We start from the raw sequence: 23,017 nt of genomic DNA, 5'->3' as shown, positions 1-23,017 counted from the left end.
CAGCAGGTTCTGGTCTGGCTCGCGGACTTCCTGTTTGCGGTAAGGCGTATTGCGTCACTTCCTGTTGTTGCTGTGTGAACGACGGAGCTTTGCTCCAGGCTCTCTCGCTTTTTATCTTTAAACCTCTTTGCTGTAACATCTGTTTCCAAACATAAGCACTTTTAAAACATTGTCTGTGGCTGCTCATCACGTTTGGGAACTCCTCGTGTTTCACACGGTTTGTTCTTTGGCGTGGTAATAGGGCGTTAGCCTAGCTTTAGCCTAGCGTTAGCCTAGCGCTAGCCAAGCCTTAGCCTCATAATGGCTGCTCCGGCTCTGACTAAGTCTCCTATCTGCTGCTTTCTGTGTCAGATGTTCAGTTATTCCTCTGCCTCCTTTAGTGATGATGGTACATGTAATAAATGTAGTGTTTTTGTAGCTTTGGAGGCGAGGGTGTCAGAATTGGAGACCCGGCTCCGTGCTGTTGAAAAACCAGCTGATAGCCGCTCTTTTGCTAGCGCGGAGCCGCATAGAGTAACTTCACGTAGCGAACCTAAAGCAGTAGCACCCGAGCAGCCTGGTAACCAGGCTGGCTGGGTGACGGTTCGTAGGAAGCATAGCTCTAGATTACAGACCCCAGATCACCACCAACCCATCTGCGTTTCTAATAAATTTTCCCCTCTGAGCGACAATCTCGCCGAGGAGCCGACCTTAATTATTGGCAGCTCCATAATGAGAAATGTGGCACTAAAGAAACCAGGGACCATAGTTAAATGCCTACCAGGGGCCAAAACAGGCGACATAGAATCCTACCTAAAACTACTGGCTAAGGATAAGCGTAAATACCGCAAAATTGTTATTCACGCTGGCGGTAATGACACCCGGTCACGCCGATCAGAGGTCACCAAAGTTGGTGTTGCTTCGGTTTGTGAGTTTGCTAAAACTATGTCGGACTCTGTAATTTTCTCTGGTCCCCTGCCTGATCTGACCAGTGATGACATGTTTAGCCGCATGTCATCATTCAACCGCTGGTTGTCTAGGTGGTGTCCAGAAAACGACGTGGGCTACATTGATAACTGGAGAACTTTCTGGGGAAAACCTGGTCTGATCCGGAGAGACGGCATCCATCCTACTTTGGATGGTGCAGCTCTTCTTTCTAGGAATCTGGCCGGATTTATTAGTTCTCCTAAATGCTGACAACCCAGGGTCCAGACCAGGAAGCAGAGCCGTAGTTTAACACACCTCTCTGCAGCTTCTGTACTGTTACCCACCCATTATCCTATTGAGACGGTGTCTTTCCCACGGCCAAAACTTAACAGATCAAAAACTGATCTAAAAGGAACAAATCATAAAAACCTAATAAAAATCAATATGGTTCACCTTGAACCTAAAAATAAAATTATAAAATGTGGTCTATTAAATATAAGGTCTCTCCCTCCAAAGACTTTGTTAGTTAATGAATTGATTTCTGATAATCAGATTGATTTGTTTTGTCTCACAGAAACCTGGCTACAAGAGGACTACGTTAGTATAAATGAGTCAACCCCCTCCAGTTATTCAAATTTCCACATTCCCAGATCTGTGGGAAGAGGAGGAGGAGTGGCAACTATCTTTCAGTCTGATTTATTAATTAGTCCCAGGCCAACTAATAATTACAGTTCTTTTGAACATTTAACCCTCAGTTTCCCTCATCCAAACTGCAAAGCAATAAAACCTCTTCTGTTTGTTGTTTTGTATCGTCCACCAGGCCCTTACACTCAGTTTTTGGATGAGTTGTCAGATTTCTTATCTGATTTGGTGTTAAATACTGATAAGGTTATTATAGTGGGTGATTTTAACATCCATGTTGACACTGAATGTGATAACCTTAGTGTAGCCTTTAAAACTATCCTAGATTCAATTGGTTTTGTTCAAAATGTGCATAAACCGACGCACTCTCGGCTCCATACTTTAGACCTTGTTCTGACATATGGCATTGATTGTGAAGAATTAACAGTATTCTCTCACAACCCTGTCCTGTCTGATCACTTTTTAATAACATTTGAGTTTAATCTAACTGAATTCTCCACCCCCAAAAGAGGGTTCCATTATAGTAGATTTTTATCGGATAATGCTGTATCAAAACTTAAAGAGTCTGTCCCCTTCTTAATATCCTCAGTATTGCAGAAATGCCCTGTAGATGGCAGCATTGCTGTTTCTTCCCATTCACAAATCGATACCTTTGCTAACAATGTGACTTCCTCATTGCGTTCTGCATTAGACAATGTAGCTCCCTTGAAAAAGAAGGTGATTATTCACAGGGAAGCTGGCTCCTTGGTTTAATTCAGAGCTGCGTTCCTTGAAGCACAATGTTAGGAAATTGGAGAGAAAATGGCGCTCTACACACCAAGAGGAATCCTACTTAATCTGGAGGGACAGACTATTGTTGTATAACAAGACCCTCCGCAGAGTTAGAGTAGCATATTTTTCATCATTAATTGAAGAGAATAAAAATAATCCTAGATTTCTCTTTAGTACAGTTGCCAAACTTACCCAGAGCCACAGCTCTGTTGATCCATCCATTCCCTTAGCTCTTAGTAGTAATGATTTTATGGGATTCTTCATAAATAAAATTGATGCCATTAAAAATAAAATAATTGGCATCCTCCCAAACATGATTACCTCGTCCTCAGTAAGTGAGGCAGCATTGGAGGAATCTTTAGAATCTGCGCAGTGTTTGAACTGTTTAGAAGCAGTAGAGCTTTCTGAGCTATCTAAAATTTTAGCTTCATCTAAACCTTCTACCTGTATGTTAGACCCAATCCCAACCAAGTTGTTTAAGGACATATTCCCTTTGATCAGTGGCACTATTTTAGACATGATTAATCTATCCTTAGTAAATGGATATGTACCACAGGTTTTGAAAGTAGCTGTTATTAAACCTTTACTTAAGAAACCTTCTCTTGATCAAGATGAGTTAGTAAATTACAGACCTATATCTAATCTTCTTTTCTTATCTAAAATTCTTGAGAAAGTAGTTGCTAATCAACTTTGTGAACATTTACAAAGTAATGACCTACTTGAGGAGTTTCAGTCAGGCTTCAGAGCTCATCATAGCACTGAAACAGCTCTGGTGAAGGTCACTAATGATATTCTCATGGCCTCAGATAATGGACTTGTGTCTATACTTGTCCTGTTAGATCTCAGTGCTGCGTTTGATACAGTTGATCACAATATTCTCCTACAAAGACTTGAACATACTGTAGGGATTAAGGGGAAAGCATTAGGCTGGTTTAAATCTTATCTGTCAGACAGATTCCAATTTGTTCATGTTAATAATAAATCTTCCTCAAACTCTAGGGTCACCTGTGGAGTACCACAGGGTTCAGTCCTTGGACCAATTCTCTTTACTATATATATGCTTCCGATAGGCAAAATTATCAGACAGCATGGGATTAATTTCCACTGTTATGCTGATGATACTCAGCTATATTTATCCATAAATCCTGATGAATCCAATCAATTACTTCGACTGCAGTCATGTCTTGATGACATCAAAAGCTGGATGACTTTAAATTTCCTGCATCTAAATTCTGACAAGACCGAAGTTTTAATCTTTGGGCCAGAGTCCTCAAAAAATAAACTTCTTAACCAATCACTTAATCTGGGTGGCATTAACCTGGCCTCTGGTAATAAAGTAAAAAATCTTGGTGTTATTTTTGACCAAGACATGTCATTTAAATCCCATATTAAACAGGTTTCCAGAGTTTCCTTTTTTCACCTCCGGAATATCGCCAAAATTAGAAACATTCTGTCCAGGAGTGATGCTGAAAAACTGGTCCATGCATTTGTTACTTCAAGGCTGGACTATTGTAATTCTTTACTATCAGGAAGTCCACAAAATGCAGTTCAAAGCCTTCAGCTGATCCAAAATGCTGCAGCAAGAGTTCTGATGAAAATCAACAAGAGGGATCATATTTCTCCAATTTTAGCTTCCCTTCATTGGCTTCCTGTTAAATCAAGAATAGAATTTAAAATTCTTCTTCTAACGTATAAAGCCCTTAATAATCAAGCTCCATCATATATCAGAGCTCTGATTACCCCGTATGTTCCTAACAGAGCACTTCGCTCTCAGACTGCAGGTCTGCTGGTGGTTCCTAGAGTCTCTAAAAGTAGAATGGGAGGCAGATCCTTTAGCTATCAGGCTCCTCTCCTGTGGAACCAACTCCCAGTTTTGGTCCGTGAGGCAGATACCCTGTCTACTTTTAAGACTAGGCTTAAAACTTTTCTTTTTGACAAAAATTATAACTAGTGACTCATGTTACTCTCAGCTACCTTTATAGTTTTACTGCTATAGGCTTAGGTTACTGGAGTATATCAGGATCTAATTTTCTCACTATATTGAGTTCTACTGTTCTTCAATTATGCATTATGTGTTGTCATTTCTGCTTTAACTTTCTGTTCTCTCTCTTTTCTCTTCATAGTAGGTACACCTGGTCTGGCGTTCTGTTAACTGTGACATCATCCAGAGAAGACGGCTCACCTGCTACTACCATCTAATGTAGAACAGATTACTAGATCAATGTGTGCTTCTGTGCTTTTTTGTTTCTCTTGTTGTGTCTCTGTTCTGTCTTCTGTAACCCCAGTCGGTCGAGGCAGATGACCGTTCATACTGAGCCCGGTTCTGCCGGAGGTTTTTTTTCCCGTTAATGGGTGGTTTTTCTTCCCACTGTCGCTTCATGCTTGCTCAGTATGAGGGATTGCAGCAAAGCCATGTACAATGCAGATGACTCTTCCTGTGGCTCTACGGTTCCCCAGGAGTGAATGCTGCTTGTCGGGACTTTGATGCAATCAACTGGTTTCCTTATATAGGAAATTTTTGACCAACCTGCATAATCTGACCCAATCTGTATAATATGATTGAACTTGACTTTGTAAAGTGCCTTGAGATGACATGTTTCATGATTTGGCGCTATATAAATAAAATTGAATTGAATTGAATTGAAAGTTAGTGTAAAGTCCAGTCCGTTTCAGTTTCCTGGGGAAGAACAGCTGTTGTGGGGCCTTCTTCACTAGGTGGGAGGTGTTCACAGTCCAAGAGAGGTCTAAAGAGATGTCGATGTCCAGGAAGTTAATGCTGTCCATGCACTCCACCACCTGCCCCTGTATGTAGAGATGAGCATGTTCAGTCCTCCTTGACCTCCTGTAGTCTATTGTTACCTACTTGGTCTCACTGGTGTTCAGGATCAGATTGTTCCTGGAGCACCACTGTCTCACATTGCTGACCTCATCTCTGTAGCGGGACTTATCATTGTTGGAGATGAGACCCACTACAGTGGTGTCGTCTGCAAACTTCACCACCGTGTTTGTGGGGTGGACAGCAGTGAAGTCCTGGGTGAAAAGGGTGAAGAGAGCTGGGCTGAGGACACAACTCTGTGGTGTTCCTGTGTTGAGGATCTATCTATCCTCACCACATGGGCTCTATTGGTGAGGAAGTCACTGATCCAGGAGCAGAGAGGTGTGGATAATCCCATGTTGTGGAGCTTCAGAGCCAGCATGTCTGGGAGCCCGGTGTTGAATGCTGAGCTGAAGTTCCATCAAGAGCATCCTAACAGTTGTTGGGCTGCTGCCAGTGAGTCAGAGCTGAGTGCAGTGCTAACGGGACAGCGTCCTCCGTGGAGCGATTCTCTCTGTAGGCAAACTGCAGGCTGTCCAGGCCAGCAGGGATGGTGTCCTTGATGTACCTAAGGAGGATCCTCTGGAAGCACTTCATGATGACGGGGGTCAGAGCGATGGGCTGATAATCATTGAGACAGGTGATGATTGGTTTATTGGGGACAGGTATGATAATAGAGCATTTTAGGCAGGTAGGAACCATGGAGAGCTGCAGGGAAAGGTTGAAAATTTCCAGAAAGAAATTTCTGGAAATTTTCTGCCCATGATCTAAGCATCCAGGCTGACACCATGCCTGGACCTGGGATGGGTCAGATCTCATGACCATAAGTGAGGGTCAGAATGTAGAGAGACCACGACTTTGATTAAATAAAAGCAGTTGTATTAAAGAAACAGGAAAACCTGTCCAGACGCTGTAATGTAGCCAGATCCACTAGACTGTTTGTCTATGTTGTGAGAACAGGATACATTTACATAACTAATGAATAATAAAAGGTGCCATCTTTTACTACCTTTCATGAACATGTGAGGTTTTTCACCATTTAGAAGAGGCAGGAAAGTGTTACCACTCAGGTAGTCGGCTCTATGGTGAGGGTCTGCACAGAGAGAGAGACCATAATCTTTGTTTTATACTATGTTGACAGAGAAAGTCATGCAACGTTTTTGTTCCAAACTCACCATTCCAGTAGTCACAAACTGAAATGTCTTGCCCCATTTTGTTGTAGCAGAGCAAGTAAACATACTCCTTTAAACTGTCAGGAAACGCCTTCATCATGTAATCTGTGTCTGTGAATAAAGTCCAAGATCATCAACATTGTATTTATTATCCTTTAAATAATTAACATTTGTGTGAAGAAGAGAAGATCTGGACACGTAAACACAAGGAAACATCTAACCTCCATACTGTCCAGCCAGCGGAGATGACAGGGCGATGAACGTGTGCACGTTGTGATTGGGAGACGTCGAGAGAACTGCTCGACAGATTACACCGCCTTAAAAAGGAAAATAGACAAAATAAGGCAAGCATGACTTTAGGTCAGGGTTTCTCAAATAGTGGGCGAACCCCCTAAGGAGGGTGGGGTTGAACAGACTGTTGTGTGTGTATGTGTGTATCCCCTTGGAGATCGCACAGGATCAGATACTTATGTGGCCCCTGTCACTGGACAAGAACCATGGAAACACTGTCATCGTCAGAGCAGGAACCAAGGCAGTAGTCCATGCTGGTCAGAGAGGGGGTCAATCATCTTCCCCTAAGCTTGCAGGAGGAGCTATAAATGTCATGAATCGGAGACAGGGGACCCAGTATTCAGCCAGACAAAAAGTAGGTATGATTAAAGAAGGTTTAATGGAGGCGTTCTTCACAATGCAGGGACAAGCAGGCTCGGTGGTCAGAATAACAGTCAAAAATCCGGTACACAAGAAGCAATCCAAAAACAAGCAGAAGTACAGATCGGGGTAAGGCAAACTCAGAATATCACCAGGCAGGTCCAGGTCAGAAAAACGGGTAGGCAGACAGACAGGGCAGGGAAAAACAGGTTCAGGATGGCTCAGACGTCAAAAAGGCAATTGGGTAATATCAACAGACATTATGGATGCTGGACAAAACTCACCAAAGGCTTGTAAAGACAATGATCTGGCAGAGTGCAGGAGACAGAGGCAGATATAAGTAGGGGAGTGAGCAGGTGAACAGAATGAAACTAATTACAAGAATGGGTGGAGCTGATCGGGGGAGACAAGATGGCTGCAACTAAACTGAAGCTGATTGGATGGTAACTGGTGAAGGGGAGTGAGAGCAAGACAAAAGAATGCTGGCAGGTGAACTGAATAAAGGCTGGTGACAGAAGTGATTAGAGCAGGCCAGATGAAAAGTACAAAATCAAACCACATTAAAACCCAAACTATTCCATTAACCAAAACTAGTACAAAAACCTAAACCTAAGACAGAATTGATTACATAAAAGAATCACTAAACCAAAACAGAACTTCAACTAATCCAGAACCAAAATCACCACAAAGACCAAACAGAACATAAGCAAATAATAAAAACCCAAATCATGACAATAAAGTTTATAAAAATGAATGTCTTGGTAAAATTTACTTCAGACAGACTTCTCGACCACGCGGTGAAATCATCTTGATTGGTATTGTAAACTCTGTCTTCATATTTAATTTCTATGAATTAAATATGCATATTAAACTGTTCTACCTCTTGATTAATGTTTTGTCACTTGCGGCCAAATCTGGAACCGGGGTAAGATGGGTTTCAATAGACATGTAGCAGCAGGCCGGTAAACCCAATCTTTAACATGGTGCCATGACCTTCGGATTTTGGCAGTAAGCAGAGGAACCGTTTGAAAATTGGACACGAAAGAGGACTTTTCTGCAGCACCACAGGTCGACCGAAAAAAAAAGGTAAGGAGATTTTTTGTTAGATGTGTAGGCTAAATTAAGTGGTGCTGTGGTTTAAGATACTCTCTTCTCAAAATATCAGAGGCTGAACAGTACAACTAGGTTTGAATGGAATTTATGTTGAAACCTAGAAATGACTGAATGGGATTTATGTGTATGTCAGAAAAACGTAAAATAAGATAGAAACTTAGAAGAGAATAAAAGCCAAGAAGCCGTAAGTGGTGAAGCTGTCGAAAAATACAATGAAACAAAATAAAAAACATATAACACAAAGACAAAAAATATGTCCGGGGGATTGGCCACACGAAAACCAGACTGACAAACTGGTGATATTAGGGCTGAGGGGCTGCGCTACCTCTTGAGAAATAGGACACTCATAAAGAAGCAGGGGATAGGAACAGCCGAGAATACATAACATCGAAAAGTTGAGGCTAAGAACACTTAAGATCCTAAATGGTGAAGCTGTTATAGAATAATAAGAGATTTTAAAAGGGGGACGATTTGGATTGTTCCCTAGCTCCAGAATGGGATTCTGGACATGACAGTTAGACTAAGGAGGTATTACAATAAGTGAAAAAGTTCTGTCTACGACAGAAGGGGCAAGGGTCCCTCCGTGATGCGCTAGCTGTCTAAATATTAATGTTTGTTATGTCTTGTCCAACATTTTGAATGTCTCGGTTGTGAATGGGATCCATGCTGTGTGAGTGTGCTAAAAGAGAAACTGGTTGAGCCTGCGGATCTGCAAAGTTTGGGTGTAACTGTGTGTATCTCTGCTTGGGTGTGTGTGTCTTCATGAGGGTGTCAATTTCCCCACGTGCGTGGGCCCCAAGATAAGGGAAGTGTTGTGAAGCAGAGTGCATCTGGTTCAGTAAAAAATATGGGTAAAAAAACTAAGGGGAATTTGGAAATCATTGGAAAAAAGGTCGATGCATTAATGATGTTTGTTGAAGTGCAGGTGGAGTTTCAATGCAGACAAGCGATTTGAGGTATGGGCTGCAAGCTGATTGGGTGAGTTGCATTGGGAAGCGCACGGCCAGCTGCATCTTGGTGAGTTTTGGAGAAAATTTTTATTTTAAACTGTAGCCTAAAAGTTAGAAAGAGCTTAGTAGTTTGGAAAAGTTGTTGGAAATTTGGGAGTACATTAAACATCTGTTTGAGGCATTATAAATTGGGAAAAAACAAAAAAGGGAAGATGCCTTCTGTAAAAGTGTAATTTTAACTAGCGTTATCTATTGCAAAATAGCATTTTAAAATGCCCAATGAATGTATACACTTTTAGAAATAAAATATAATTTGCGATTAAATAGTGATTATAAGGTTTTCATTGTTTGATAGCCCTAGTTATAATAGATAAATAAATAGATATAATCCGTCAGACTTCAATCTAGCTGTTTAATAGAGAATAGTAAACCCTATCAGCTTTTGGTCATTTGCAGGCCTGGGAAAAACACGAGTAAGCAAAACTAAAATAGAGTTAAAAGTTAAGGTTAAAATGTACCTTAATAGTGTGGGCAAAAGGACATTGCGGTTGATTTGACAGATTTTGTTAACCGTGCATTTAGTCATGAGTCAGTTTTGAAGTCATCCTCAAATGAAGCAGCTAAAATTGAGGAATCTATGACAAAAGTTTATGGCTTGCATCATTTTACTATAGATACTGATATCACAGAATGGCAGAAACTAGTAGAAACAGAAAATATTACGGGGTAATCACAGGACGGTCCCCAAATTATTCAGTATATGTAACCACATTTTCATGGTCCCACAAAATGTAGATGCCCTTGTTACAAAGTAATTTAGAGCCCGAGGAATCTTTTTTCTTTGTTCATTTGGTAATGTGCAAATTCTGGTGAATATACTTTTCAACATCAGTTGCTGGTGATCGATCGTGGCTGGCAGACTTTGATTTAAAAGATTTCTAAATAAAGGCACAGAACTGATTTTAGTGCCATTTTAAAATGTAACTTTAGTGTTTTTTATAATTTCTTCCTTGACAGATGTAGTTACACAGCATTTTCTTTATTCAAACTTGCCATAAATTTACAAGTTTGACTGGGACTCACAACATCTACCGAGATAAATCAGTAGGATGGATCAAACACACAGGTGTGGATCCTACAACAACTCTGTCCATTATGGGTGGATTATTTGGAGTAATAATGTTAGACAGCGTGTCCTCTTCAGTGTTTCAGCGGATGAACTTAACTCCTGATACGCTTGCTGGGACAATATTTGATGCACCATTTGCCTGTGACTCAAAGGAGGGGTGAAACACAACGCTTGAGTTTGTTAATTACTAACAGTTAGCAAAATTACAGTTATTGGGAAACAACATAGGAAGAGAGTAACAGTAAGCGGCAGATTGCACCAACCAATGTCTCTAATTTAATTAAAGGAGGGGGGGGGGGGCGCCTCTTCCACTTTTCTGTTCCTCATTTCATTCCAGATCTGTTGTTCCTGCACATGAACCCGGATGGCAGTGTAGCGATCAGTGCAGACATGGGAGAAGGAGCAGAGGACCGAATAGACGAGGTGGACATGTCAGAACTTTTCAAAAACCTACAGCTGCTGACATTGGGCCCTGGGCATGTGACTGTTTCGCATCAGCAAGTCAGCCTGGCATGGAGTCACCAAATCCTGGCATGAAGTCCCAATACGACCTCACATCCAGAAGGTCAGTACCCCAGCAAGGGGATAACGCTCCCATGAACAATGTCTCCGCACCCTGGAAAAGTGGCCAAAGCTCATGAACAGCGCAGATCCCAGGGGGTCAAGGGAAGTGACTGTATGAATTTTCTGTGCACATTGGAGCCACTTGATTCATCAGCATCTGAGTTGTGAAAAGGGGACTTTGACACTGAGGTGCTCGCAGAGACATTACAGCGATCAGCTACTGCAACACTGGGGAAGAAATGTGGAGTGTCACACATGAAAGCCTTGAATATGAAGTCTTAACTCCGATCTTATGTTTGCCTGATCTGTTGCATGTCAGTCCGAGTCCATCTCAGGAGCCACAGACTGGTATCAAACATCTTTAAGGTAAAACACAGACAGTTATTTCTAGCCATATACTACTGACCAAATTTAATGGGATGTGATCTGGATGGCCTGTGTTCTCATATTTTTTCTTTCTCTCCATCTTTAAGCTCCCAGGCAAATGAATCAGGGACATGGTTAAACATTCTTTTCATGCAACTGATTAAGCACCTACCAGCTACAGGTTTGCGGTTTTGACAAATGTACTGATATCTATTAAATGTTTTTGCTATGTAACTGATGTGTTCCTTTTAAACATGAGTTTTAATTCTATTATGTCCAGGACTGTATTGCTCATAATTAAACAGCAGCAGGTGTATTTTCCCATATCTTCTAAGAGCAGAAAATCCACTGGGATAGGAATATTTTTACATGCTACACTCACTCATTTAGGTTTCTGTGAGTTGCCTTTCTGGTTAACAGCTGCATGCCATAAATTTACAAACTGCTATAGAGCTTAGGATTTCCTGGGGGGAAGGTTTATTATGCGGGCCTCTCTGGTAAGCACAGATGTGTCCTGATTGAGACATTCTGTTTTTGAACAACATAGGTTAAACGGATCTGTTAGGTTATTTCTTAATAACTCACAAGTATTGAGATTTTTCTATTGTACAAATAACTGTTGCCTACTATGATACATCAGCTTTTCACCAGAAAGTTGTTATGTTACCAGGTGTTTTATTCAAGTTCCACTCTGTCTCAGTATGTTAATAACTTGGAACATCCAGCATTCTCACAAAACCGACTTGCTATGTGCAACTGAGGCCATCAGTCTGCAGTCATCATTTCAATGGGTACACTGATCTTACACAACTTTTGAAGGACCTCTTGCAGATATATGGTATGATGAAATTGCCTTATATTTTGATTTGGATTCAGGATACAGGGAAGTGGTTTTCCTACTTCAACAAAGACAAGTGTTTGCAGTTGAATTGTCTCCACTTGCCGACCATATACTGTTCTCGGTTGATGTTTTTGTAACAAAATTATTTTTGTTCCAAGGAGGGATAATAGGATAAAATAAAAAACTACACAAAATTGAAAAGGGGATACTGTTAATTGACCTGGATGAAGGTTTTTTTTGCAGGACCCAAGGGGAGGTATGTGACAAAGGGCCACAGTTTCTGCAGTACCATAAAGTGAATGTTAAATAAAATAGAACAACTACATAAACTAAGAAAAACTGCATAAAATAGAAAAACAGAGGGTAACTTAATGTATAACTAAACTAATTCTATTAAAGACCCTGTTAAAATAGGATTCAAAGCCGCATATCTCGTGTTGGAGTTAACTGGATCAGGGTTTGAACACTTGATAGAACGATAGGTGAACAACATGGGGGTTTGCTTTTTCTCTCTGATTAAAAATAGGAACGTTTTCGCAGCACACAGAGTGGACATCTGAAATTGGAGCAGAGGTTAATGGAGTGGTGACATGCTGAGAAGTTTTGTGTGCAATGTCTGGTAATTTTTTTATCCAAAAAAGCATGCTGACATTCTTACAGGATAAATGTACTTTGATTTCAAAACTGCATTAACAAATTTTTGATTTTACAGACAAGGTGATCCTCACCAGAGATTAAAGTATGTGTGCTTGCTGCATTTTCTTACAGGACTATCAGAGGCCCACGGAAGGAGAGGATAGAGAAATTGCGATAAAGTGTCTCATTAACTATTACATTTCTAAAATAGGTTTCCCATAGGATGGAGATGGAACCGTGGAAGGTGGAGTGTTCAGTTAATTTCATTACAGGATACGATTCCATATGACTGAAAGGAGTTTTTTGGACCGAAGTCAACCTCCGGAATTACAGGTAGCACACGACATTTGATATCTAAAAGATTGTCGTGTAAGTATCAGGTTGTATTGGAGACATAAAAGTAGGAGGGTCCAGGAATGGGAGGGGGAGTCCACCGACCCCCGACCTAGAAGGAGTGCGCGCTAAGGTCATCAACAGACAGATGTGGTGGGCCAGAGGTCAGGGGCCCATCAGGATTCCAGAGCTGTGTGTGCCAGCCGCTAGAGGGTTCAAGGAAAGATCACGGAACAATTTGACGCGCTGATTGCCACTCGCGGATGAGGCTGCTGGATTTTTATTTTGTTTCTGTTTTTTATTTTTAATAAAATGATTCACATACAGCTGTGTGAAGATCGCGGTTGGAACACTGACTCGTTAACCCATCTTCTTTAAGGGCGAGGAGAAGACATCTCTGAGACGCAAGACATCATGACAACATTTGAATGCATTGTGTAAAAAAAAAAAAAAGAATTTTGTAATCACTGTATTTGCCATATGAGTTACATATTCCTTAGATGTTAAATGCTAGTACTGTTAGAATCTTGGTTTTGCATTGCATGATAATCTGGTTTTTATTCTGTGGTTTGATCTGAGTGGGGGTGGTCAGAAGGAGAGGGGGTCAGTCATCCTCCCCCTGAGCTATAAAGTTGATAAAAAGAAATGTCTTGGTAAAACTTATTTCAGACAGACTTCTCGACCACACGGTCATATTTAATTTCTATGAATTAAATTTGCATATTAAACTGTTCTACCTCTTGATTAATGTTTTGTCACTTGCGGCCAAATCTGGAACCGGGGTAAGATGGGTTTCAATAGACATGTAGCAGCAGGCCGGTAAACCCAATCTTTAACACACGCCACCGCCAGAGTATATCAGCCACAGGTGGGGATAAGTGTGCACCTGAGCTGACGGCTTTTGAAATCTAGCCCACTATATTTCACGGTATAAAGGCCTACATTAACATATTGTATTTTTTGGAATATAAGGTGCACTTAAAATCCCTACATTTTCTAAATAATTTATGTTAATTACCATTGTGCTTACTGACTGATTTTATGTGGGACAATGTGCTCAAAAGTCTGTTAGAATGTGTAACTACAACTTAAGTTAGCAACAAAGCCACTCCATTCAATGGATATCCAGAGCTTTATGGTACAGTGTGTCACAACCTGATAGGACCCCTGTCTACAAGACTGCCTGACTATAATGTCTAAAGTAGAAGTGCATTTATGTAAGGAAGCCCGCACCCAGAGTACTCGCTAGCAACAATATGTCTAGTAAGTTAAGTCAATATAAAAGTTAAGTTAAAACCAGATGTGCATTCATGTAAAGGCCCCCACATACTGGGTGTTGTTCATGCCGCTGATCCCTGCCTTCAAGCCACTGGTCCAGACCTGTGATCAAGACCATTCCGGTTTGGAAAGAAGAGGCCTGCTCTGTTCTATAGGACTCTTTTGAAAACACAGACTGGGATGTATTTAAAGAGGGTGCTGATCTAGAGAATTATACATTCTCTGTGCTTTCTGACATTCACTTTTGCACTGATGCTGTCCGACCCACAAGGCGGACTCTACACAGACTCCGCACATGCAGGTACATGTCACACTATACATTACTTGGAGGCAATATGTCTTTACATCAAACTGTTTTATATGTGACACTGAGCTTGATAAGCTGAGCTGCTCCCAGCAGTCTCCAGGACGCAGCATCACAGTCCCTCTCTGGGGACCCAGGCTCCCTCACAGACAGGTGGGAGCCTGCTGGAAAAGAAACGGCTCTAGGTGCTCTGATAGCTAATCACACATTTTACCATCTGTATGCGCACAGTACGCCAGAATATGTGGGAGCCTTTAGAATGCGGTAGCAACAATAAACCTAGTAAATTAATTAAATATGAAATTTAAGTTTATTTCGGCCTTATGTTAGAAACAGGGCAGTGTAGTCCAGTTACTATGTCCTCCCCACAGAGATGGATAGAGAGCTGTGGACGTGGAGGGGCAAAGTGATATTACGCGCTTGAGAAGAATATTTAATACGTCTTATAATCTGCTGCGCCTTATGGTCTAAAAAATACAGTAAATGATGATGCATGATGAGGCCTGATCTGCAACCATATTTCTTCTGTTTGCTTTGTTTTTTCTTTCTGGTGTAGGAGCTGCAGAATCATTAGTGCAGACACTAAAATGGGAAGGGAAAATAATCTACTCTAACCCTGAAAGAGGAACCTCAATGTTTGCAGGTTTTCTCTTGGGTCAAACATTTGTGTTCGTAATGCTGGACTGCATAGATGTGTGAGTTAATGTATGCCCAGCTTTTAGCTCACAGTACTTTTAGCACACCAGGCCATGCATACATGTTGTGGTTTATGTCCTGCATTATCTGCAGTGTTTTAACATAATTTTGTGCTTGATCACCTTGTGAGAAACACAGCAGATGGACTCCTTCTGGAGACTTGCTCATGATCTCCTCGATGGCCTTCCTGAAGTCTTCAACCTGCATGCATAACGGCACCAGACTCTCCATGTGGTTGTAGAGACTAATGGTATGCACCTCGGTGTCTGGATGTGCCTGGATGCAAATCAGTAAAAGAACAGGAATCAGAAAAAAAAAGGTATGAGTCAGTAAAACTAACTACAGATTATTCTGGCAGCTTTGTAGTTGAGTGCTTTCAGCTGCTCTCTCTAAAATAAAACTCATTGTGACAAACTGAAAATCAGGCAGGAACAGAAATCAGTGGGTTTAAAGCCAAGAAAAACCACAGAAACCTGAAAACTGCTGAATGAGACAAATTTCAAAGATTAGAAGAAAGTCAGACTACAAAACTGAGTTTTGCACCATATCTTATGAATGACAGAAAAATTATATAAATGTCTTGTGCATTTTCACAAAGTGTAACCTAGTTAACAATATGATTTTACAAATTAATATAGGCGATGGTTATAGCTAACTGTGTACTTGTCAATGATTTGGATTATCAGTGAGCTCCTCTGGACTGGACTGGTCCAGAGGAACTGAACAGACCTACCGCCTTAATGAACGTGGAGAGATTTTTTAAATCCTCCGGTCCGTCGAAGATGCCGTGAACGATGATGACCGGCTTGTGTCCATCAATGCAGCACGCAGCCTGCAGAAGCAGCAGCACCACCACCGCCAGGGGAACCCTGCTGGTCCACAGAGCCATCATTTCCACCCGGTCACAGGTCGCTGGAGGATCCACGGGAGCAGGAGATCTGAGGAGAGACTGTGTGTGTTCTCTGAGAACATGCAGGTTCCCTCCTATTTATTACGGTGGGTGTGTTCGTTTTACCACATTCTTTTTCTGTCGTTATTTCATCAGAAATCAATCCCACGCTGCAATGAACCAACCCACTGTGTGAATCTGAGTTCATCAGGCCATCACAAATGTTAGAGGCAACTCCTCGAGAATGAAGAAGAAGATATGAAAGGAAATAAGCAAGAATTACAAAAGGTTCATTTGAATAAATAATTTTCACTTTCAGTCAGATAGCTGTAGCAGTTAGAAAGGAACGATTCCCAGCTTAAAGTGATGCATAATAAACCATTTAATGAATAAAATCATTTTCTGAGAGGAAATTTTATAAAATAAAAAATACATGACTTGTGGACGGTAAGAAAAATGTAATGAGAATAATTACAGTATATATTATGAATATGTTTTTGAAGCATGTATTTGGTCATTTTAGTTGGGTTTTTGAATTTACTTTATTAGTTAACTAATTTGTTTATTTTTATTGTTTTATTACTTTTTTTAACAAGGATCTTAAGGAAAATTCAACGTAATCAAATCTGCTGAATTATCATGAAGTGATGCACGGGTGGCAGTTTAAAACTTGTTTGAGCATCACCTCTGTTCTTTGGAAGCTGATGAGCTGGAAAGTTTGTTCTGCCCTGAGCTACTAACCGCCATACCCCTGTCTTCTGAAAAAATGTTACTATACAGGTTTGTCAACACAAAGATAAGTAAAACAGTGGATTCATGTGTAATACCCTTCTGTACAGCCAGTGGATGTGAAATACTGTATTAAAGGTTACTGTCTTCACCGTACCCCGTCTACGGTGAAGCACCCTCGGTGGACCCAGCTCTTTTTATCCAGTCAGGCGACCCCCACTTACTTATTACCTTGAATGTCGGACGCATAAAACAGACAAGTATACTTTTAGTTATATTTTATCTACGTAAAGACAGAGAAACAGTTACAGTCACACCAGCGCTGATGGGCTCTTGATCGGCAAGAAGCCCCGATTGCTCATCACACAAACATTATATAGGGATCTAGGTACACACCCATGCAAGGGCTGTACACATCCAAACTGTGACATCAGTAGAGAAACTGTCACCTCCGGGGTGGTATATGATAGATATGTGCCAATCTTTTGGGTCAGTGCTATCTAAGTTTGCCATTCAGTTCTAGGATAAACAGCTCGCTCCACTTGACCTCGTTGATGATGATAATAATAATAATAATAATAATAATAATAATAATAATAATAATAATAACTTCAATTTATATAACGCCTTTCCGGATACCCAAGGTCGCTTTACAAGAGTGGGAGTAGGGGGGTAGGGACAGGGTGGGGGTTTAGGGAGGGTAGGCAAGAGAGAAAAGGTGTGTTTTGAGATGCTTTTGGAACTGTGTCAGGGAAGTGGCGGAACGGATAAGAGGGGGCAGGGTGTTCCAAAGAGTAGGGGCAATTGCACAGAAAGCCCTGTCACCAAAGGTCTTGAGTCTGGTGCGGAGAATGGAGAGTAAGTCCTTGCTGGTGGAGCGCAGGGACAGTGACTGGGTGAACGGGTGGAGGAGGTCAGTGATGTACTTGGGTGCCAGTGAGTGAAGTGATTTGAAGTGAGGAGGAGGATTTTGTAGGTGATGCGTTGTTTGATTGGCAGCCAGTGGAGTTTCTTGAGGATGGGGGTGATGTGCTGCCAGGGCTTGGTGTGGGTTAACACCCTGGCAGCTGAGTTCTGGACATACTGCAATCTGTCTAGGGCTTTGTTGGGCAACCCAAGCAGGACACCACTGCAGTAGTCCAGACGGGAGGTGACAAATGCATGAATGAAAGTTTCAGTGACTGAGTCAGTAACTGACGGCCGGAGTCTTGAAATGTTACGGAGGTGAAAGAAGGCAAATTTGGTGATGCTCTGGATGTGGAAACTGAATGAGAGTGCGGAGTCCAAAATGACGCCCAGGTTCCGCACTTTGGGCGATGGAGAGGTGGGACAGCCGTCAATGACAAGGGTGAGGTCTCCAACCTTCCTGAGCAGTGGTGCTGGGGCCACCACCATGAGCTCTGTCTTGTTGGTGTTGAGTTTCAGAAGGTGATATCCTAACACCGTAGACGGGGTACGGTGAAGACAGTAACATAAGGAAAAAGGCATGTATATTGGTACTTTAACACTGGGACATGTTCAGAGAGAATGCAGAGGTTGATTGGATCGTTCTGTATGTCGCCAAGGATGTCCCAGTGTCCTGCACACTGGCCAGGAAGGTGCAGGAGCATCCTCCAAACGTCAGCAGTATCCGCAAAGTACTACCTCCACAATGACTGAGACCTGTGGTCATGTTGGGGCCGGCGATGGAGGTCACTCTGTCCTTTGTATTGTTGCTGTCCAAGTCAGGAGACCAAAAATTCATGCAGCGGTATAGACTTATGTATTTTTGGACCAGGGCAGCACAGGCACATTTTGCAGAGACAGTTTGGCCAGAAAATTGCAATCAAAAGGCAAAAGAGCAAGTATTGTGTTGTGAACAATGACACATAAAGATATTGTGAGTACAAACATCATCTCTGGACTACAAGTAGCATCCATCCATCCACTTTCTATATCCAATAATCTGTAGAGGGTCACAGGGGGACAGGTGCCTATCTCCAGCAGTCAATGAGCAGGAGGTTGCGTACACCCTGGACAGGTTGCCAGTTCATCACAGAGAAACACAGGACAACCAGAGGGAATCTGTTATAGGCTCAATGTTTTATGTGAAGTTCTGTCAACTTATTCAGTTATAGTCAGGCATCACTGTGGACAGTAGTAAGGGTTAGCTAGGGGTGTTCTTCTTTTCATGCTAATACATTTAAATCATCATTACACAAAACATGGTCTAAGCTGTATACAAAAACATGTCACACTATGTAAGAACAGGAATAAGTTGAAGAACACATCAGTTCAGAAAAAATGGTGCATCATGCCCTGAGCATGGGTTTTACAAATATTATTATATATTCTAGATACTTTAACATTCCTTTTCATATATTTTCATATTTTTTTCTTATACTTAAATTTAAACAGTGAAATGCTTGACAAAGTCTTTAAGGTCATTTTCCTGTAAGTTCCACTGTTTTACAGCAGCAACAGAAATAGTAATTTGTTTAAGTGTGTTTCTGGCAGATGGATGTTTAAAATCCAATATTCTTCTGCTACTATTCTCATTCAGAGTAAACAGACCTTGGATGGCAGGTGGTAACTGATAAAGTTAATAAATGATTATCAAACAGCAAGACACTCTTTCAATACAGAGACTGGTGTTTATTGAAAGCAAAACAGCATTAAAGGTGCATTGTTCCCCAAAGGCAAAACTGTGTCTTCATAGGGAACAGATGTACAGAAACATGAGGAGCGTCTGTGATGAACAAAGAGCCTCATGTGACATATTACATTCTCCACACTTTGACACATATGGAGGAAATAGTAAAAGTTCTGATAATGCTTTACGATCATGTAAGCACACATTGAGAAACTGAACTCTGATTAACCTTACACTTCTGTAAACACAGGCTGTAGACTATACATGCCATTCTGTTAAAGGTGACAACATATTTTGCATAAAGTTTAAATTTAGAAGTAGAGTAGAACATTCTCCACTATAGTCCGCCCTTTGATTATGGAATAATCACACAAATCAAACAAAATGTTAAACTGTAGATCTGACGCTATCCAGGTCTCTTAAATAATTTACATGCATTTAACGCTCCTCATTACACAGACTGATCTCATTTACACCAAACCGTGATGAAAAAAGAGTTTACATCTGATTGAGGTTGTTTCCATAATTTGTTGAGATTGTATGAGGCTAAATGCGATTCAGTTGATGCTCCTTGAGTTAAATAAAACTGAACTGCGTTAAATTTAAGTACATTTAGGTGAGTTTTAGATATTTGTTTGTTTGTTATCTTGAAATTGAAAATGTTTGTGTGGATTTCTGCACAATTTCACGCAATGTTATTTTTTCCACATCCTGAATTGTGAGTTAAACATTGCGACACAGTTTTGTAGTGCGTATGCATGCTACATACATGAGACCGCTGGAAACTTTGACATTTGTTCCCGGACCAATGCTTTTTAATCCCAGATAACTGCAACTTTAAAAACTGATTTTAATGCTTCATTAAAAAAAAAACGTCAGATTACAAAATTTTATGCTGAACAAACCAAACTGTTACATTTTCTCTTTAAGAGTCTTTAATCCCAGAAGTCTAAAGTTTTTTATGAGAAGCGTCCATGACAACAAAGTACTTACATCTTTTTTAAAGTACTAACTTCAAAATTGAAATCTTTCACCATCAGGTAGTATTTTAAGAGAGGTGAGTCCCTTTTTGAATAACTGCGCATGCACAAGACCGGCTTACCTCGCTCTTCCACACTTCAGGGGGTTCACATCTTAAAAATCTCCCAAATTCACTCTGGTTATATTTCTTTCTACTGAGGACTTCCTCTTCTCCTCATAAACATGAACGAGGTTCACGTCGTGCAACTTTCAGTCATGTTCAAAGTCTACGGTCAGAGCATTGGAGCTTCAATAAACAGCTAACCGTTAAGCTAACTGCTAACTTAGTCACTAATCTATCCGTATACATAAACACCAGAATTGCACAGCCAGCAAGTGGAAACTGGAAAGGAAAGACCACGGACACTGAGCGCGTGAGAATCATTGACATGTGGGACAACCAATAGTTAAGGTGATGATACCCCCGCACCTTGAGGGACAGAGGGGGGGTGAGAGCAAAAACTCGTTCTGAAGGGCATGGATTGGTTAGAGTTTTTATAGGTCTGCAGCTCCCACAGAAAACATTTTTTAAATCTTGTTTTTGTGAATAAATAATGTATTTACTACTTTCAGGATGGAAGGACTATTTTAACCAGTAGTAGCAGATTACCAGCTATAGCTTTAACTGCTCCCACCTTACTCTCCTGCTCGGTGTCTCAGGTTAGGCCTTGGTGCCTCCAGATCAGCTGCTTCTGGAAGCTCAGAGGGGACGGTAGTTTTAGTATTCCTGCCCCAAGGCTATGGAATGATCTACCCCTCAAAATCAGATGAGCTCCTTCACTGTTCACTTTTAAAACCCTATTAAAAACGAGACTTTTGCTTTTGCTCTGTTTTATTGTTTTATTTGTTGTATCATTTTAACCGTCTGTTCTTGATTTTTTTTCTTGCTTTATGTTTAAATGTTTCATATTTTTTCATATTTTTTATGTGCACCACTTGAATATGTGCGGCCATGGTTATTTTAAAGTGCTTTATAAGTAAAGTAGTAGTAGTAGCAGTAGTTGTGAGAAAATTGCACTAACACAATATCTAAAAAATAAACCATATGAGATGCTTTTTCTGATTAGTATAAATGTCTGCAGAATAAAAATGAACAACAAAGCAATTGACTTAAAAAGGCATTTAGGATTTTTCTCCCTTCACAAAAGATTTCATTATCCTCATGAACAAAAAATAAAATACAAAAATATCTATTGTTGTTGTCATTTAACTCAGTAGAAATATAAAAAATGAGATTAAAGTCCTACAGATCAATAGTTGAACTGAACACCTATTTAAGTGTTTCCTGATTTTAGGGGAAAGAAGGAATATACTTTATTTGGTTGTAATCTTAATTTCTACAACTAGATGTCACCACATTCTCTGTGTTGAGCATTTATGGCTTTTACTTTAATTTAGTACCAGCTGAATTTAAAAGCTTACGTGTTTTAAACTTTAGCACATTTCAGAGTGTGTTCAGCCACTTTCATATGAGCCATTTCTCTATGCAGTTGGTGAACACGGTGAAGTTGGAGTGCCAGTGTGTGTGCTCCACGCCGGACTGAACGCACACCGACACGTCACCGCGAGCGTCCAGCGTCCTCAGACCAAACGTGTCGCGCTTGTAAAACTGTTAGAGGAGAAGAAGACAGAAACACATTTCCTGTGTTTAAATATAATGAAACTGTTGAGTCTGACAGGTTTTAATAACATCAGCTGAGCTGTTTGTGGAGCTGTTAAGCTCTGATACATTTATACAGGTTTTCCAGGTTCACTTTTATTAAAGTTTTCCTACTAAAGGAAGCCTTTCTCTGACTGATGCAACACGAACCCACTGAAAGTGCCTATGGTGACCTAGCACCTTATTACGTCCATAAAACTCAGATTTCTTCCCACATAAAAGGATATTTTAGCCTAAAATCATTATTTATTATCACACCATATTGATTTCAGTTGAAGTAGTAAAAAGACTGATCAACTGGTTACAGAAAACAACAGTTTGACACCTACCTCCTGGTTCCTCATTTCCACAACATCTTCGCTGGCGTTATAAAACCCGTAGTGGCTGTGCAGAAAACAGGAACAAATCACATTTTGGGTTCTGAAAACCCTGAGCATCTTTGCTAGAAACTGCATGGTATAACACACTGTTTTTCTATTTTATTGTTGAAGATCTATTTAAGATCCCCCCCCCCAGTTAATGCTCATAGAGCTCTTTGATGCACAAGACATTATGTAACTAAATTCCAACAAAAGAAGGCTGGTCCTGCTGGGTGCCTAACATGACAGCTCATCCTCTCAGTTTAGCTGTTAATGAGACAAATAAGAACATAAAACACAAATAGAACACAAATAAAACATTTCTGAAATTGGTGAAACCTGGATTGCCACGGAGTGATGACCCCATCATCTGGACCTCCAATCAGCACCATCTTCTTGATGCGCAGGAAGTTTTCTCTCCATTCTGAGTAAAGGATGTGCAGATAAGATAAGATTAAAGTGTTGTTTTATATAAAGAACAGTTCTTAGAGGAGTTAAACAGGTGATTCAACCTTTTTGGTGATATTTGGACATCAGTTCAAACATTTCACAACATTTTGT

At 40.7% G+C, this 23,017-nt stretch overlaps 1 protein-coding gene across 6 annotated transcripts in view; it reads right to left on the bottom strand.

The window, feature by feature from the left end:
* LOC105924439 (lysosomal thioesterase PPT2) overlaps positions 1-23,017 on the bottom strand; it is a 43,815-nt gene that overhangs the window by 5,599 nt on the left and 15,199 nt on the right. Inside the window, exons 1-6 of one of the 6 annotated variants that reach the window (XM_036135504.1) lie at positions 20,520-21,901; positions 15,901-16,293; positions 15,290-15,443; positions 6,528-6,623; positions 6,310-6,417; positions 6,144-6,227 (exon numbers count right to left, since the gene is read on the bottom strand). In XM_036135504.1, the coding sequence (XP_035991397.1) occupies positions 6,144-6,227; positions 6,310-6,417; positions 6,528-6,623; positions 15,290-15,443; positions 15,901-16,059 (601 nt within the window). In that variant the 5' untranslated portion in view covers positions 16,060-16,293; positions 20,520-21,901. Of the gene's footprint in view, positions 1-6,143; positions 6,228-6,309; positions 6,418-6,527; positions 6,624-15,289; positions 15,444-15,900; positions 16,294-19,222; positions 22,047-22,426; positions 22,482-22,795; positions 22,881-23,017 lie in introns of those variants that run through there. The other 5 variants (XR_004930772.1, XR_004930773.1, XM_036135500.1 and 2 more) reach the window with 5 other exon arrangements.

The sequence above is a fragment of the Fundulus heteroclitus genome, chromosome 3 (assembly GCF_011125445.2).
Source record: "Fundulus heteroclitus isolate FHET01 chromosome 3, MU-UCD_Fhet_4.1, whole genome shotgun sequence".
Taxonomy (NCBI): domain Eukaryota; kingdom Metazoa; phylum Chordata; class Actinopteri; order Cyprinodontiformes; family Fundulidae; genus Fundulus; species Fundulus heteroclitus.
This window is presented reverse-complemented; position numbering and strand designations above follow the sequence as displayed.